General features: G+C 35.8%; 1 protein-coding gene and 1 long non-coding RNA gene across 3 annotated transcripts; both read left to right on the top strand.

The window, feature by feature from the left end:
• Nucleotides 1-2,355: 2,355 nt before the first annotated feature.
• On the top strand, nt 2,356-13,773 carry LOC107681746 (uncharacterized). The gene is made up of 3 exons (XR_001633295.1): nt 2,356-2,426; nt 4,431-4,435; nt 13,760-13,773. It is a non-coding gene; the product is annotated as an uncharacterized LOC107681746 (long non-coding RNA).
• LOC107681730 (uncharacterized protein PB18E9.04c-like) lies at nt 8,323-13,746 on the top strand. 2 transcript variants are annotated; one of them, XM_016478060.1, is made up of 12 exons: nt 8,323-8,360; nt 9,605-9,879; nt 9,916-10,248; nt 10,327-10,521; nt 10,648-10,746; nt 11,054-11,192; nt 11,284-11,492; nt 11,750-11,947; nt 12,080-12,178; nt 12,476-12,614; nt 12,701-12,883; nt 13,201-13,746. In XM_016478060.1, the coding sequence occupies exons 2-12, from the start codon at nt 9,655-9,657 to the stop codon at nt 13,245-13,247; spliced, it is 1,866 nt and encodes a 621-aa protein (XP_016333546.1). In that variant the 5' UTR covers nt 8,323-8,360; nt 9,605-9,654; the 3' UTR covers nt 13,248-13,746. The 2 variants fall into 2 exon arrangements, with proteins under 2 accessions (XP_016333546.1, XP_016333538.1); XM_016478052.1 differs by having other exon boundaries at nt 9,605-10,248.
• Nucleotides 13,774-15,486: the final 1,713 nt, after the last annotated feature.

Below are 15,486 nucleotides of genomic sequence, written 5' to 3'. Positions count from 1 at the left end.
TATTACAATATCAAATAATGGTTTCTATTTTAATATCCTTTAAAATATAATTTATTTCTGTGATGCAAAGCTGAATTTCCATCAGCCATTACTCCAGTCTAAAGTGTCACATGATCCTTCAGAAATCATTCTAATATGCTGATTTATTATTAGAATTATCAATGTTGGCAACAGTTGTGCTGCCAAATATTTTTTTGGGAAACTGTGATACTTTTTTCAGGATTCTTTGATGAATAAAAAGTTAAAAAGAACAGCATTTATTCAAAATATACATTTTTTCTAACAATATAAATCTTAGCTATCACTTCTTAACAATTTAACACATCCTTGCTGAATAAAAATTTTAATTTATTTAAAAAAAAAAAAAGAAATAATACAAATTTACTGACCCCAAATTTTGAACGGTAGTGTATATTGTTAGAAAAGATTTCTATTTTAAACAAATGCTCTTCTTTTTAACTGTTCATTCATCAAATAATCCTGAAAAAAAGAATCACAGGTTCCAAAACAATATTAAGCAGCACAACAGTTTCCAACACTGATAATAAAGCAGAATATTAGAATGATTTCTGAAGATCATGTGACACTGAAGACTTGAGTAATGATGCTGAAAATTCAGCCTTGATCACAGAAATAAATTACATTTTAATGTATATTAAAACAGAAAAACGTTATTTTACATCATAATAATATTTCACAATATTACATTTTTTTTCCTGTATTTTTGATCAAATCAATGCAGCCTTGATGAGCAGAAGAAACTCCCATAAAAACATAAAAAATCGTTCTGATCCCAAACTTTTGACCGGTAGTATATATTCACTGAGAAAATGCTCCAAATTAATAATTGTACAAAATGAAGAAGTGACTGACTGGACAAAACCTGTCTTTAGAAGTCACATGCACTTTATACAATACCGATTGTTTCAAAGCAGCTTCAGATAGTAATAAACAAGAAAAAACAGTACTAATTTTGCAAAAGTAATACATTATGAAACACTTTTAATTTCAGCTGCAAAACAGCTTTATAGAATTTATCAGTTTAAAGTTTTATTCTGTTTTGTTCTCATCAAATAAACCTTTTTAGAAGTGAATATTAGTTTTATTTCCCATCACTGTGGTTCGTTCAGTCGGTCCGATCTAAATTTAGGCTAGTTCACACAGGTCGTGTTTTTGTGTTCATGTGGTTTCTATCATACATGTGGCACAGTGTGGCGCCAGACGCGACGCAAGTGTTTTTTGCTAGTTTCAGCATGGGTGTGCTGGTCTGAAAACGAGGTGTGTTCAGGTGCATTGCTCATGCTTTGCTATTTTGAGGCAACTGAAATAGACTGTGCCATTGACCAACAAAAACGTTTTTTTTTTTTTTTATTATTTAAAGAGCGCGTTAGTAATATGCGCCTATAGGCGGGTGCACTCACTGTGGTTCGTTCAGTCGGTCCGATCTAAATTTAGGCTAGTTCACACAGGTCGTGTTTTTGTGTTCATGTGGTTTCTATCATACATGTGGCACAGTGTGGCGCCAGACGCGACGCAAGTGTTTTTTGCTAGTTTCAGCCCCGACGCAGTTGTCATTTTCACGTCCTGCGCCGCGTTGTTTAAATAGCAAATGCATTTGTGCGCCCATGGGTGTGCTGGTCTGAAAACGAGGTGTGTTCAGGTGCATTGCTCATGCTTTGCTATTTTGAGGCAACTGAAATAGACTGTGCCATTGACCAACAAAAACGTTTTTTTTTTTTATTATTTAAAGAGCGCGTTAGTAATATGCGGCTATAGGCGGGTGCACAACGCGCGTACACTTTCCTTATTACACACACAGGGACGCGCAGCAGCACACAAACATTTTTAAAAATGAACAAATTAAAGGATTAAATTGTAAAAGATTATTATTGTGTACATAAATACAAAAATGCCTACATGTCATAATGAATAGTCTTTGCAAGTATCAGAATTACGCGCACGAGCAGATCCGTTCCCTCACTAGAGAAGTGTTCAGTTTTTCCACTTGTAAATTCCGCCGTGTAAATAGCGGATCCGCCATGGCACGAGCACAACTGGCTCTTAAAGGGAATGGGAGCTGAGACTCTGATTGGTTTATTGCACGTTATGCCCAAAACACACCCATTACTCATTAAGAGAATAGGAACAATAAGCTGAGACTCTGATTGGTTTATTGCACGTTATGCCCAAAACACATCCATTACTCATTAAGAGAATAGGAACAATCCTTTTAAACCATGCACCGGGCGCGCCAACCGTTTTTTTTGTCCTTAAACTAGCAAAAGTGGATTCGGACACGCCCTAAGTGCACCTGCGCTTAGATCATTAAAATAGGGCCCATTGAGACTGACGTATGTGGCCTTTGTCTCGCTGTTTTTCTGGGTTTTAAGACACTGTGCCAACTTAAAAATAGTTTGCAATGAATAGTCGGCATTGAAAAACACATCTTCTGTTGTTCTCAGTCCAGCTGTTTTGTAAACACAAGAACGCGTCTGTCCGAATGACGCCGCTAAATTCAAGATTGAATTTCTACCTTTTCTTTTTTTTTTGATTGTCATTTTTTTTCTGTTAGTAAACTAGGAAATTAGGGTGTTGAATTTCCTAGAAATAAGATATTGTGCATTCTGGTTAGTCATGAGACGGGTGGGGTAACGCTGTGCGATGTGGTTTGACCAACTATTCCAGTATTTCCAGCAGTTAAAAAACTGCCATGAAATCATGACGTTATGGCAGAGACTTCATTGTGACTGTATTACTCACTCATGAGTCTTTACTGCATGACTTTTAATTTAATTTATTATAAACAATATTTTCTTTGTTCATGGTGATGGTTGGATGTAATGTTTCAATTGTTTTTCATTATAAACACTTCAACTACCAATTAAATTTGCTCTTTTATTGTAAGAATGTTATGTTTTGAATAATAAATGGTGCCCATGCAGCACAGATTAAAGATGGCATTCATTTTTTTTTAGTAGGCTATTATTATTATTATTATTATTATTATTATTATTATTATATTTTTTTTATTTTTTATTTATTTTTTTATTTTTTTATTTATTTATTTTTTAATTCCCAACAGAATTTTCTTAAATGAACTTCCTTATTCTTATAAAAGATTTACAAGAAGGTGGGATGTTTCTGGCTAACTAACTGACTGCTTGACTGGTATTTGAATGTGCAAAACCAAGCATGCTAATTTTCACGTGGGATCTTTGTCTTCGTTTTTAATGGTTGTTACTATTTGCCATTGAACCGTAAAAGCGTTAACGCACACAAAACATGTTTTCTACCTTCTTCCAAACAGAACTTTATGAAAGAATGAATGTCCGACACACGGATGTTCCTGAAACTCTTTCATGTAAAATATTTCTGTAAATCCAACATAAAATGTAGATTTCAAAGGTATGAGCATTTACGAGCAATTCGGTAGTTTACTTTTCCCGAAATCTGTTCACTCTCACGTCTTCAGTGTGTTACAGGCCAGTGCTATTGAATGCAAAAAATGCACTTTTGTCAGGCATGTTCCGGGCCAGTCACTTTTTTTTAAATGCTTGTAAGTGCAGTTAAACCCAGAAACCTGGTGAAATAGTAACTAGAAGTTTCTTCAATCATGAACAAGTTTGAGCAATCACACATTCAGCACTGCCTAGAAAAAGTGTGGCCTTTTATGTAATAAGAAGTTTTAAACCAAAAAATGTTTTTTTTCCAATTGACATTTATGCTGTAGTCATTAAACCTTTTCATATCCAATAACCTGAAGCCTTTACGTATAATGTATTATTAATGTATTCATAATGTAGTTTATTATGCATTACTGTACATCTTCCCTTAAATTCTTCACAATACATTTTTTTATTTTTGCAGATTCCTTGTTACATCTGAAATTGGATGTTTAGATATGTATTATAATGTATTATCACAGGTTTATTCATGAGGTCATACAATGCATTATAAGACAGCATAATGCATTAAAACTACGTTTATTGTTTTTCGGAAGGCGGACCTTCATCAAAGCCGGAACTAATCGAGCCATTTGTGCCAGGCTGGGGAGAAAGGTATTGTAATAATGTAAATTATGTGAAAAATAATGAGTTTTTCGAACCACCAAGCATGAGAGGATGTTCTAGTACACCCCCAAAACAAAATCAACACTTTGTAAAAGAGCATAATAGGACCCCTTTAACGTAAAGTAGATAAATTATGAAACATATAATTAAATTGCATTGCATATAAAACTGAAGCTATCTTTTTATATTAAGTGTTAAAGCAATTATCTTATTCTATTATTTGATGAGTGTTCATTTCAAATGGGTGAGTCAGTGAAGACGTCTGCAGGTGTGGAGAGACTTTATTTCTATTTTAACTAGACACACGAGTGCAGGTGAGGAGGTAGGAAGTGGGTGAATTTTACAGAGGTGTGTCTCCAGGTTTCGTCGCGCTAATCCGAGCTTTACAATCACTATGTTCCATCAGTGCTGAGTTATTTGCTGGATGCAGGAAACGTCATAATGTGAATCATGCATGGATTGAATAGGGCCCGAGGAAGAGCTGAATCCAGCCAGTGAAAAAACATCCCTAGTTTCCAGAATGACGTGTGTGACTTTAAACTGAGATGAAGGAGGATTTAGTGACGGAGGCAGCTGGAATTCAGTTTGTCTCACTGGAAATATTCAATGTTAAACAATAAATAAATTAAACATCTTTAAGTGACACATTCTGTGCCTTAAGATAAATAAACTAAATTTATGAAAGATTTTGCGGTATTAATTTGTCACCAGCATTTTAGCCGTATTCTGAATTATGCTTTGCATTTTGTTTTGGTTAAAACACTTAAGGGATAATGACCTGGCTGAAAATAACCAGTACCTTTCCCATTTTTATGGATTTTTCCCCCCCTTACAGTTAAGACTTATTTCCTAAAATAGCTGTTCTAATATCTTACATTTCTCAGTCTTTTGAAATGAATACGATTGGCTAGTGACGGTATGTTTTTGAGGTTTGAGTTTTCACAAATAAAACTGTAAAATGCTGGTAAAGCGGCTTTCAAAGAAGCTCTTATATGAAGTTCATGTATTCCTGTCCTCATATGGTGAGGAAACAGGCGCTGAAAACACCACAAGTGTCACGTGTGCTTCAGTATCTTTGTAGTAAACAAAACCACACGTCTGTGCCATTCATACACACAGAACATGCAGTAATAATATTTAAATAGTATTTTTGCGTTTTAATATTCACCTACACTAATCCACATCGCGATTTCAGTAGGTGTACAACACTATTTTAATGTATTCATCCAAAATTTGTCAAATTCTGTGACAATCCACATTATTTGACTAATTCCGTTTTCATGACTGGATTCCGTGATTGCGTCCGTGTTTTCCACATCGTGGAAATCATAGGGCCCTAAGTTACCGAAATGTTTGTGTAGTATTATTTATATGCTTTTTGTCATATTCTTTTGATGTTATTTTAACTTACAAAGGATTTTTTTCAATGTTTATGTTTCAGACTACACCCGTCCCTGGCTACATTTGCATCAGAGTTGGTGACAGTTTTATGTTTTATGTTTCTGAAAAGTTCTTGGACTGTTCTGCAAATCCTTGCCAGGTTTTGACTTTTAAAAATAAGATTGCCATTTCTGAAAGGTTGTTTTTAGGGGAACGTACACTCCAAGCCCATGCCCATGCTATGTCATACTCATAGCACACAGATACACCTTAAATGGCTGCTTGTTTTGTGTTTTATATAGTCAACTTAAATCGGTTTAAATATGTCTACAGACTTCTGCAGGGTTCATTTTGCACATTGTCTGTTTTGTAATGCTAAGGTTAATTTTTCTTCTCTCTTCATCTCATCTTTCTCTAACATACACAAAGACTGATTCTTCCATTGGATTGCAAATTGATTCTTCCATTTTGATTGCTTTTTTTTGAGAAAGCATTTTAATTATTGCTTGGGCACTTAAATAAACACTGTGCTATAAGAAATACCCTCTTGGTCTTCTCTTTTCTGTGTATTTGCTGCCACTTTTTTTGTATAAATGAAATTACAATGCCAGTTTGTGAATTTGTTCAAGTACAGATATTTATAATAAAGTTAATGATTGGCAAAATTGCCAGTTCTACTGTTTTATACAAAAAAAAATCTAGAATACAGTAATGAAACTGTAAAATTACAGAACACTGCTGCCAGCATTTTACCATACAATTACAAAAAAAGCCGTAATTCAGAATACAGTAATAAAACTGTAAAATTACGGTACACTGCTGGAAACCCTGCTGCCAGTATATTACCGTTAATTTACAAGGACATTTTTTACAGTGTAAAGTTTGACATAATTTGTTGCGATGTCAGAGATATTTCTTTCATGCTCATCCTAGTATTTGTGCCATTGTTTTCTGACAGGCCCGAGCAGCTTCACAGACTAGTGAACACGATGCTAACGTAAGTGTTATCTTTGCTCAGTGATGCACCTTCTTTTGTCTCTCTTCTTTTGAGCAGAAAAGATCTTGTTGTACCAGAACGCATTGTGTATAAAGGCGTGTTCATTTACATCTGTATTTTTAAATCAGTGCAATAACTTCATTCACTCTCCTTTTGGCCAAGACTACAGACACAGCCGTGTACAGCCTGAAACACACATTTAAATAGTCGGAGAAAGCACTCTTAAAGGGATTAAGGTCAAAACTTAACTCGTTACCCTACATTTTTACATTATACTTCTCCAAACGTCATTCTCACGTGTATCTGATTACTCCCATCTAACAGGGAACTTTGTCTCAAAACGTTTGCGAGGTACTCTCAAAGTTATTAACAAAACAGCTTACTATTTAAAAAAAATTATAATAATAAAAATCTGAGAACATTAAAAAATGATGTTCCCAAAATGATGAAATGGAATGTTCCTTATAGAAAAAAATATATATTTTTAAAACATTTTAAATACTGGACATTTTGAACCTTCAGAGAACATTAATAAATTATGCTTTCAGAACTTGATGGGAACATTATCAAAACGTTCTTAGAACGTATTTTACTGGACTGCTGTCTGACTCTGATGTCAAAGATACTTCTCCACAGTTAGTGTCAGTGCAGTCTTATCTATGAAAGGCATTGGTTTTGTGTTTGAGTTTGACTTTGCGTTGGAGAACCATCAGCCGTAGAGTGATGGATTGCTGTTTAACATGAGCAGTGATGGTTTTATTTGAAGCTTAACTTAATTTGATGAACATTTGATGGATCTCTGAATCAAATACATAGTAAAAGTCCACATAATTGCATGATTCAGTTGTTGTGGTTGAAATAATATGCTACAATATACAATAAAATATATCTGTTCCTTTACTGAGGAAAGAAAACAGGTCAAGAACATTCTTCACGTCAAGCTAATTAAAAACAGTTTTGCAATGTTGTTCGTGTTGTCAGTCTGAAGATACATGACAAAAGGTGTGTGAAAGAATCCAAATTCTTTGGATGCCAGCCCTGATAATGCGCATGTGTGTAAGCTTGTGTTTTGTGTTTGGAGCCACAGGAATTTCTTTTCACGTATTTGTCTTTTGCCTGGGTGTGAAACTTCAATCAGCTCAGTCGCTTCAATACGTCTATCTAACCGCGCCAGAGAAACTGGTAAAGCAGCTGAACAGTAACTTGTTGATCTATTCCATCAATGCTGTAGATCTAACATACAATAAATAACACACCAGACAGGGTTGAGTACAGTTACCTAAAATAGGAGTAACAGTGCCGAAAAGAACAAATGGGATGTTATGATACATTAGAATGGCATCGCCTTCAAACAGTATAAAAGATTAAAAACATCTGACAATGAGTGAGTGAGATTTATCAGTCTTTTTTGGTCTCATTTATTTATTTGCTTTATTTTATACGTTGAAGTATATTTTGTCTTTTTACTTGTCTTATGTTGGTTTTGTATCCATATAACAAATACATATGTTCACTTATAGAGGGGCATTTCGTGAGAAAATTAACAGTGTTTGTCAGACTCTTTTTCTGAAGAAGAAAACTTGTCAATCAAGTGCATCACATGATGACGGTACAAAAAAATAACAACTGATTATTTCAGTAATTTTACAGCGTCACTGGAAAAGCTGTAGTAGTTGAGCTGAAAAGCGCAGCAGGGATGTACCAATATGAGCTGCAGAGCTGCTCCTGCTGTAATAATGTATGTTGATTTTGCTTTTACGTTTGAATGTGCAAATGACGAAGTCTGAAGTGAAAAAAGTTAAAACCGGTGTGTCCAACCCTTCCGGTCCCGCCCTGAATGTGAGTTATTAAAGCCAGAGAAGTTCTGACACCTCCATCATTGATCCCAAACTCCCAGAACAACTCAGACACGGGTAAGAAATGCTTTAAACTTTCTTCAAAAGCGGCTGCTAACTTATTGACTGAGCTATCGGGAAACCAGAGACAGATATGTGTAATGTCATTGCATTATACAAAGACTTAACAGATGAGGTCTATTCATGCAATTAGAAATGGCATGACACTTTGATATACATACCTTATATCTTGTAGGAGGTCGCCTAATGTCTGAATGTCATTGAATCAGATAACAAAATCTCAGAACTAACTGCACTTTTATGAGCTTTTTAAAATGTACCTTTATTTTTTTGTGCTACAATATGCATTAATAAAGTGTCCAAATATTTGTTGGAACCACTGTTTCTTTGTGTCTTTGTAAAGCAGTGCAAGCTGGTGCTTTTTATTTTCTCCGGGTTTTTTTTTTCTTAAATTATAATTCTTATTGTATATTATATTGTATATAAGTCTTATTATATATTATACATTGTATGGAATTAATATTAAATAGTGACAGATACATATTTTTTATTATTCATTTTTTGACACTTTTTTTTTTTTTACTACTGTGAAAAATATATTTTATGTTATTGGACAGTGCTATGCTGACTGAATGACCCTATTTTTTTCAGAGCTACTGACTATGGAATAACTAAGGAGCCACTGGCTTCTAAAACATACATTTGAAAAAAAAAAAAATTGTGTTTAGTTTTGAGGATGTATTTTGAGGATTCATCAAATTTGATAATTTTACTCTTTACCATAGTAAGGAGGTTGAATGGTTGCTCTGTGTAGTATATACTGTGGTGTAACACTTGTGTGAATTTAAGAATTGAAAATACACATCAGTTAATAACTTCTAACAACATAACTTCTTAGATTGCATACTAGTATAGCTAAGATAGCATCTCAGTTCCTACAAACAAACAACCACTGCTGATATAAAGACATGTAAAGATGTGAAGCAACACTCATATCTTAGTGTTAAGGTTTAATTGTTAATGTTAAAGTGACTTAATATTTATCAATAACATATCACTTAATGAACTCTGTTAATTAAGTAATATGTTATTGATAAACTCTGTAAAAAAAACTAAGGTGTGGATGAATTGAGAATCCAGACTTAATGATAAAGATAAATGATAAAAGGCAATGAAAGATAAAGTCTTTCAGATAAAGACTGTCTGTCATTAATGGCTTTTTAAAACATTAAATTGTCTAAAATGTTTATTTTTTTATGTTTATACAAACTGAATTATTTTCTTTTCATTTTTAATTACAGGTAACAAAAACTGCAGGATTAACAGATATATAAGCTCATAAACGTAACTCATGAGGAGCAATTTGATCTTTGTGGCTATCCTGGGGATAGCATGCATGATGATTGGAGTCAATGGGAACAATACAACGAGCAGTAGCAACTCCATAGGCAGCTGGATATCTTCTAACATGACCACCAACCTGACCCAGACACTCCCTCCCAACATAACCACCAACCTGAACCAAACAAGCCTTGCCAACATAACCAACATCCTGCCCCAAACACAGCCTCCCAACATAACCACCAACTCGCCCCAAACACAGCCTCCCAACATAACCACCAACCTGAACCAAACAAGCCTTGCCAACATAACCAACATCCTGCCCCAAACACAGCCTCCCAACATAACCACCAACCTGACCCAAACACAGCCTCCCAACATAACCACCAACTCGACCCAAACACAGCCTCCCAACATAACCACCAACTCGACCCAAACACAGCCTCCCAACATAACCACCAACTCGACCCAAACACAGCCTCCCAACATAACCACCAACCTGAACCAAACAAGCCCTGCCAACATCACCGCAAACCCGACCCAGTCAGGCCCCCTCACTGTAACAAACATTATAAAAACGTCAAGTTCTAATACTCAATCAATAGTAAGTCAAGTCTTTTTCCTGTTTAAAAATGGAAATGACAATCTTGGCTGTTAAAGCTCAAGTTCTTTTTGATTGCAGGAAATCACTGGCAGGGATAACTGCAAGAGGGATAGAGCATGTTTCTCTGCTCCACCTTCCTGTAATCCAAGTGCACAAGGTTCCTGCTATTTCCTCTCTACAAGAGGAGTAGGTGGAAATGCAGATAATTTTACTTTTGAGATCAGTGGTGAGACAGATGGTTACATCGGAGCAGGCCTCTCTCGAGACAAGCGTGTAAGTGATCAAATCGAGTTTTTTTTTTTTTTTTACGTATTTCTTTTAATTAAATGTAATAATTAAGCACTGTAATTTTAAACCCAAAGTATGATTTCTTGACTAATTTACTTTTCACATCCACAGGGTCAAGGAGCCACTGTCTATTCTTGTGCCAAAGTCAATAGTGAACTGAGGTTTTTCCGTTCCACACTGAACAATCAAATACTGACTCAGGATAACACAGTAAGACCCTTTTTCAGAGAGCCTTCTCTATAAATGATACTATGCCAATATTAGCAAAGGAAATTCTTAACAGTAAACAATATAGTAGTATATTAAAAAAGGGAATGGTACTGTCCACACAGGTATCAAATGTTGCCTCTGTGTAAATCTGTGTAAAGAAGCAATAATGCATAAAAATAAATTAAAATATACTGTAAAATATACTAAAATAGACTTTCTCACAGCACTGAATATGCCACCTCAGATTTAGGTTCTGTGCCACCTTTGCAGTGTAATATTCAGTAATATTATTTCTGTCTTGCTGCAGTTCATCCCTGGAAGTTTCCGTGGTTCGATGAATGGAAGAAAGATTCAGTGCATTTTCACTGCTGCAGGTCTCAGCAACAATGCCCGTGCTGCAGCCACAGACAATTTTGTCTTATTTTTAACAGGAAGCGTCTCAAATGGTGAGTGTGAAACTTTGATCCAGTGACAAATTATTATGCACTTTTTTTTTTGCAAAAGTAAATCTTACTCCTCCCTTTACTCCTTTTCCAGGTTCTCTGGATTCTCCAGTCACTAGACTGGCCACAAATGGGTCAGTGGACTTAAGCAACCCTAACAGCACAGATGTTACAGTAATAACACCCAGTATAGATGCCACCACTACAGCCCCAAACAGCACTGCATCTACTGCCACTGCAGCATTAAACACCACTGCATCTACTGCGTCTGGAGTATCTACAGCTAATAATGGTACAGCAAATGTAAGTGGGAACAGACTGGCAAGACAGTTTTTTGTTCATATTTACAATTGTGTTGCTTTTTGTGGTGAAGGTGAAGTAAAGTGTTTGTGGAGTCGATGTTAACAGCTATTGTATTGTGTCGGATGTCAAATTGCTGTAGTTTTTTTTTTTGGAAACTTGAATTTACTTGAGATTTTATGCATTTATTGAACATTCTCAACAGATTTATATGAATTTCAGCATTGCATTTCAAGGCTAATATCAACATAACTTTACAGGACAAGGTCACCAAAGACAACTGTAAGAAGGACAGGGCATGTTTCTCCACTCCAGCCAACTGTGATCCATCCAGCTCAAGTAGCTGCTTTTTTGCCTCCACAAGAGGGGTGAACGGAGACTCCGACAATCTCACTTTTGAGCTCAGCGGGGATGCAAATGGTTACATTGCAGTTGGCCTGTCTCGAGACAAGAAGGAGGTCTGAAAAACATCAAATTTATTTCTAATATATGTCCACGTTTAAAAAATTCCCTTTTTTTAAGAATGTGATTTGGACAAAAAAAAAAATCTCAGATTTGGGTTCTCACTTATTTAACTTTTCTTCTCATAGGGTGATAATGACACCGTCTATTCTTGTGCCAACAACAATGGTGTGGCGAAGTTCATCCGTGCAACACTGAATAATACCATTCTGACTCCGGATAATACCGTAAGACTCCCTTTTACAGATAATTTTCTTTATTGCCAAGCTTTGCACAAAAGATTATTGACTATAAATTATGTGGTAATGAACAGCAATGGGGACGGCTTTAAAGAACAAAGCATTCTGAGACAACTATACAGTAGAACAGTAACAATGCAAATGTTTGTTCAACGGCAGCAAGCGAAAAAAGCGAAACCCAGAGTAGAGCTGGAGGGTTTATGGAATGCTTTGAGGTGAAGGGACACCTCCCTCACTGTGACATCTAATTTGTAGCAATACATTTGTACTTGTTTTGTCTTACAGTTTAACCCCAGATCCTTCCGTGGCTCTGTGAGCGGCACTAGGATTCAGTGCATTTTTGTAGCTGCGGGCCTCAGCAGAATCATCCGTGCAGCAAACACAGATACTTTCCTCTATTTCTTCACTGGCAACTATGCAAACGGTAAGAGTGACACTACGAAAACAGTACTGAAGGAGATTCCAATTGGTAGCAAAATTAAAATGTTTTCTTTATTTCCATTCCCACAGGCACTCTGGGGTCGCCAGTCACACGAATGTCTACAAATTCATCGGTTGATCTAACGAGCACTAACAGCTCAGATGTTGTCATAATAACACCCACTACAAATACTACCACTACTACGGTTTCTACTACAGCAAAACCTGCTACTACAGCAGGGAGCAATGCACTGCATCATGCTGCATCTCAGGGTAAGAATTCTATACGGCCACACCAGGTAGAGTCTGCATTTTGAGAGAAAATATCTACAGTGTGTTAAAAAGAGTGACACAAAGGACTACTCTTTAGCTGCTAAATGCTCTTGTTTGAAATTAATTGGTGCATGATATGCATTTGCCCAACAGACAGAACAGCATTTGCAATACAGGAGTTATTTCTAGCCAATAGAAGCAGTATCATTTTAGTGATGTGCTTTTCAAGAGTCAGTTACCTGAGCAAAAATATTAGGATAAATCATTTGAAGTTCTTTAATAAATGACTTAACTATTAATTTTTCTTGTCTTTTCAGCTGCTCTGGTAATTCTCTCAGGGATCCTTGCAGTCCTCCTGTTGTAAGGATGCTGCCAACACGTCATTTGCTTTCTGAAATTGGTCGATGAGCACTGAACGCTTGATGAACCCAACACTAAAGTATATGTAATTCAGCATATTTATAACTGTGCAATGTTGTGACTCTGGGAACAATGAGGAAAGGAGCTGCAAATATGGGGAAGAGGGCAATACATCATTTATTTTATCTGTGTGTATGTGTGAGAGAGGTTGTGTTTGAGTGTGTTTTGTGAGCATTAGTGTTTGCATTCTACTAATGTACTGCTACTTAAAATCAGGCTCCTGCACAGAGAGGGCTGATACAAATTAGTGTAATTGGTCTATTGATTTAATTGTGCAAGTGTGATGCCACGTGGCTGAAATGATCAAAGATAATTATTTTTAGATGTCTTAATTTATTTTGCAACTGTTGCCTCAAACCTGTAGTTGCCTGTAACTTTTAAATAAAGTCACATGTATATTTTTTTTGAAGAAAAAGATGTATAATAAAATGTTTATGTAAACAATGAAACTGCTAGATCTCTCTCTCTCTGTGTGTGTGTGTGTGTGTGTGTGCTTTCACCAGTGCATGGAATAAGGGTTTAAGGCACAGCAAAGAACATAGCTAAATGCAAACAGTATGCAAAGTTGGGAGAGTGAAAGAAGAGTGCAATGGAGAACTTTGTTGATGTCAAATGGTTGCAAATTCAATCAACCAGGGGTGTGTTTCCCAAAAGCAACTATGGATGCAAGTTCCATCATTACCAATAGAGTTCAGTGGCACTTTCAACCATAGTTAGCTAATAATGTTTTTGGGAAACACACTCATGTATGGAATTTTGCAGGAAATTTGACACGGTAGAAGTCAAGACGCAACATGGACAGGTTGTGTGACATTCCCTCATGCTCAAAAATCATTAACAAAAGTGGTCATATGATGCGATTTCAAGTTTTCCTTTCTCTTTGGAGTTTTACAAGCTGTTTGTGAATAGATAAGATCCCTAAAGTTGCAAAGACTAAAGTCTCAAACCCAAATAGATATTCTTTATAAAAGTTAAGACTCGTCCACGCCCTCCTAAAATGCCTTGTTTAAACATGTCCCCACATGACGCTGTGTGTTGTCATGTTGTCAACGCTTGTCATTTCTCCGATCACAAATGCAGACATGGTTTTATGTTTACGCGGCACGATGCAACGCAACGCGTAAAAGGACAGTATAAGTCATTATAATCAGTAATTATGTCCCCACTGGATGCAACAAATGCCTCGTTTATAATGGGTTTTCATGTTTTTGTCTCGTCGCTCCGGCCGGACAGGGCATCAACAGTATGGTGAGGGGCGTAACATTTCCGTCACACGCTTGAGGCATTCAGCCAATCACAACGCACTGGATAGCAGGCCAATCACAGCACACCTCGCTTGTGTGCGAGACCGATGAGCTTTGTAAAAATCGACGCGTTTCAGAAAGGCGGGGCATAGAGGAGAAACAATCATGTACAGTATGTGGAAAATAATGTGTTTTTTGAACCTTAAACTGCATAAACACATTTCATTACACCAAATACACAAAATACTGTTCTTTTTAGCAATGTCATATGACCCCTTTAACAAAAAGTTAAACGTTTATTTTTAAATGATTAATCATTTTAGTACTGTGTTGGGTCACCAAATTGTTGACTGAGATAAATTGCTTTACAGGAATATTCAAATCACTTTGAAGGTGATGCAGTAGATTGAACATACTTTAACGTTTTTTTTTTTGTTTGTTTTTTTGTCTTTGTATAAAAGAAACGATGCAGAAGCAACAATGTTATCTTCTGCCAAACTTCACTGAAAAAAAAAAAGTGTAGAAACAATTTTCACTCAGAAATGAGTACATTTCATAATTAATTGTAAAGTAGCACATTGAAATAAACATGAAATTCAGGATGAACGTCTGTAATAGTATCTTACTTTTTATTTCAATAATCTTTCTTTTTTACAACTTTGGACAAAAAAACAAAACAAAAAAAAAACGATTTTTATAGTTATACTCAAGGCTTAAATATTCAATTTTAAATATCCTATATTATTATTATTATTTTGATTTTATTTTTGTCATTGGAACATTTTATCTCCTGAACATGAATAGTATTAAAGGGGTCCTATTATGCTGTATCAAATGAAGGCCCACCTTCTGAAATACGAAATGTGCTGTGATTGGTTAGCTGGGCCAGTGTGTGCTGTGATTGGTTAGCTGGGCCAGTGTGTGTTGTGATTGGTTAGC

Source organism: Sinocyclocheilus anshuiensis, unplaced genomic scaffold (genome assembly GCF_001515605.1).
Source record: "Sinocyclocheilus anshuiensis isolate Anshui unplaced genomic scaffold, SAMN03320099.WGS_v1.1 scaffold2119, whole genome shotgun sequence".
Taxonomy (NCBI): domain Eukaryota; kingdom Metazoa; phylum Chordata; class Actinopteri; order Cypriniformes; family Cyprinidae; genus Sinocyclocheilus; species Sinocyclocheilus anshuiensis.
The sequence above is the reverse complement of the archived record's forward strand: the minus strand, read 5'-3'. Positions and strand labels throughout refer to the sequence as shown.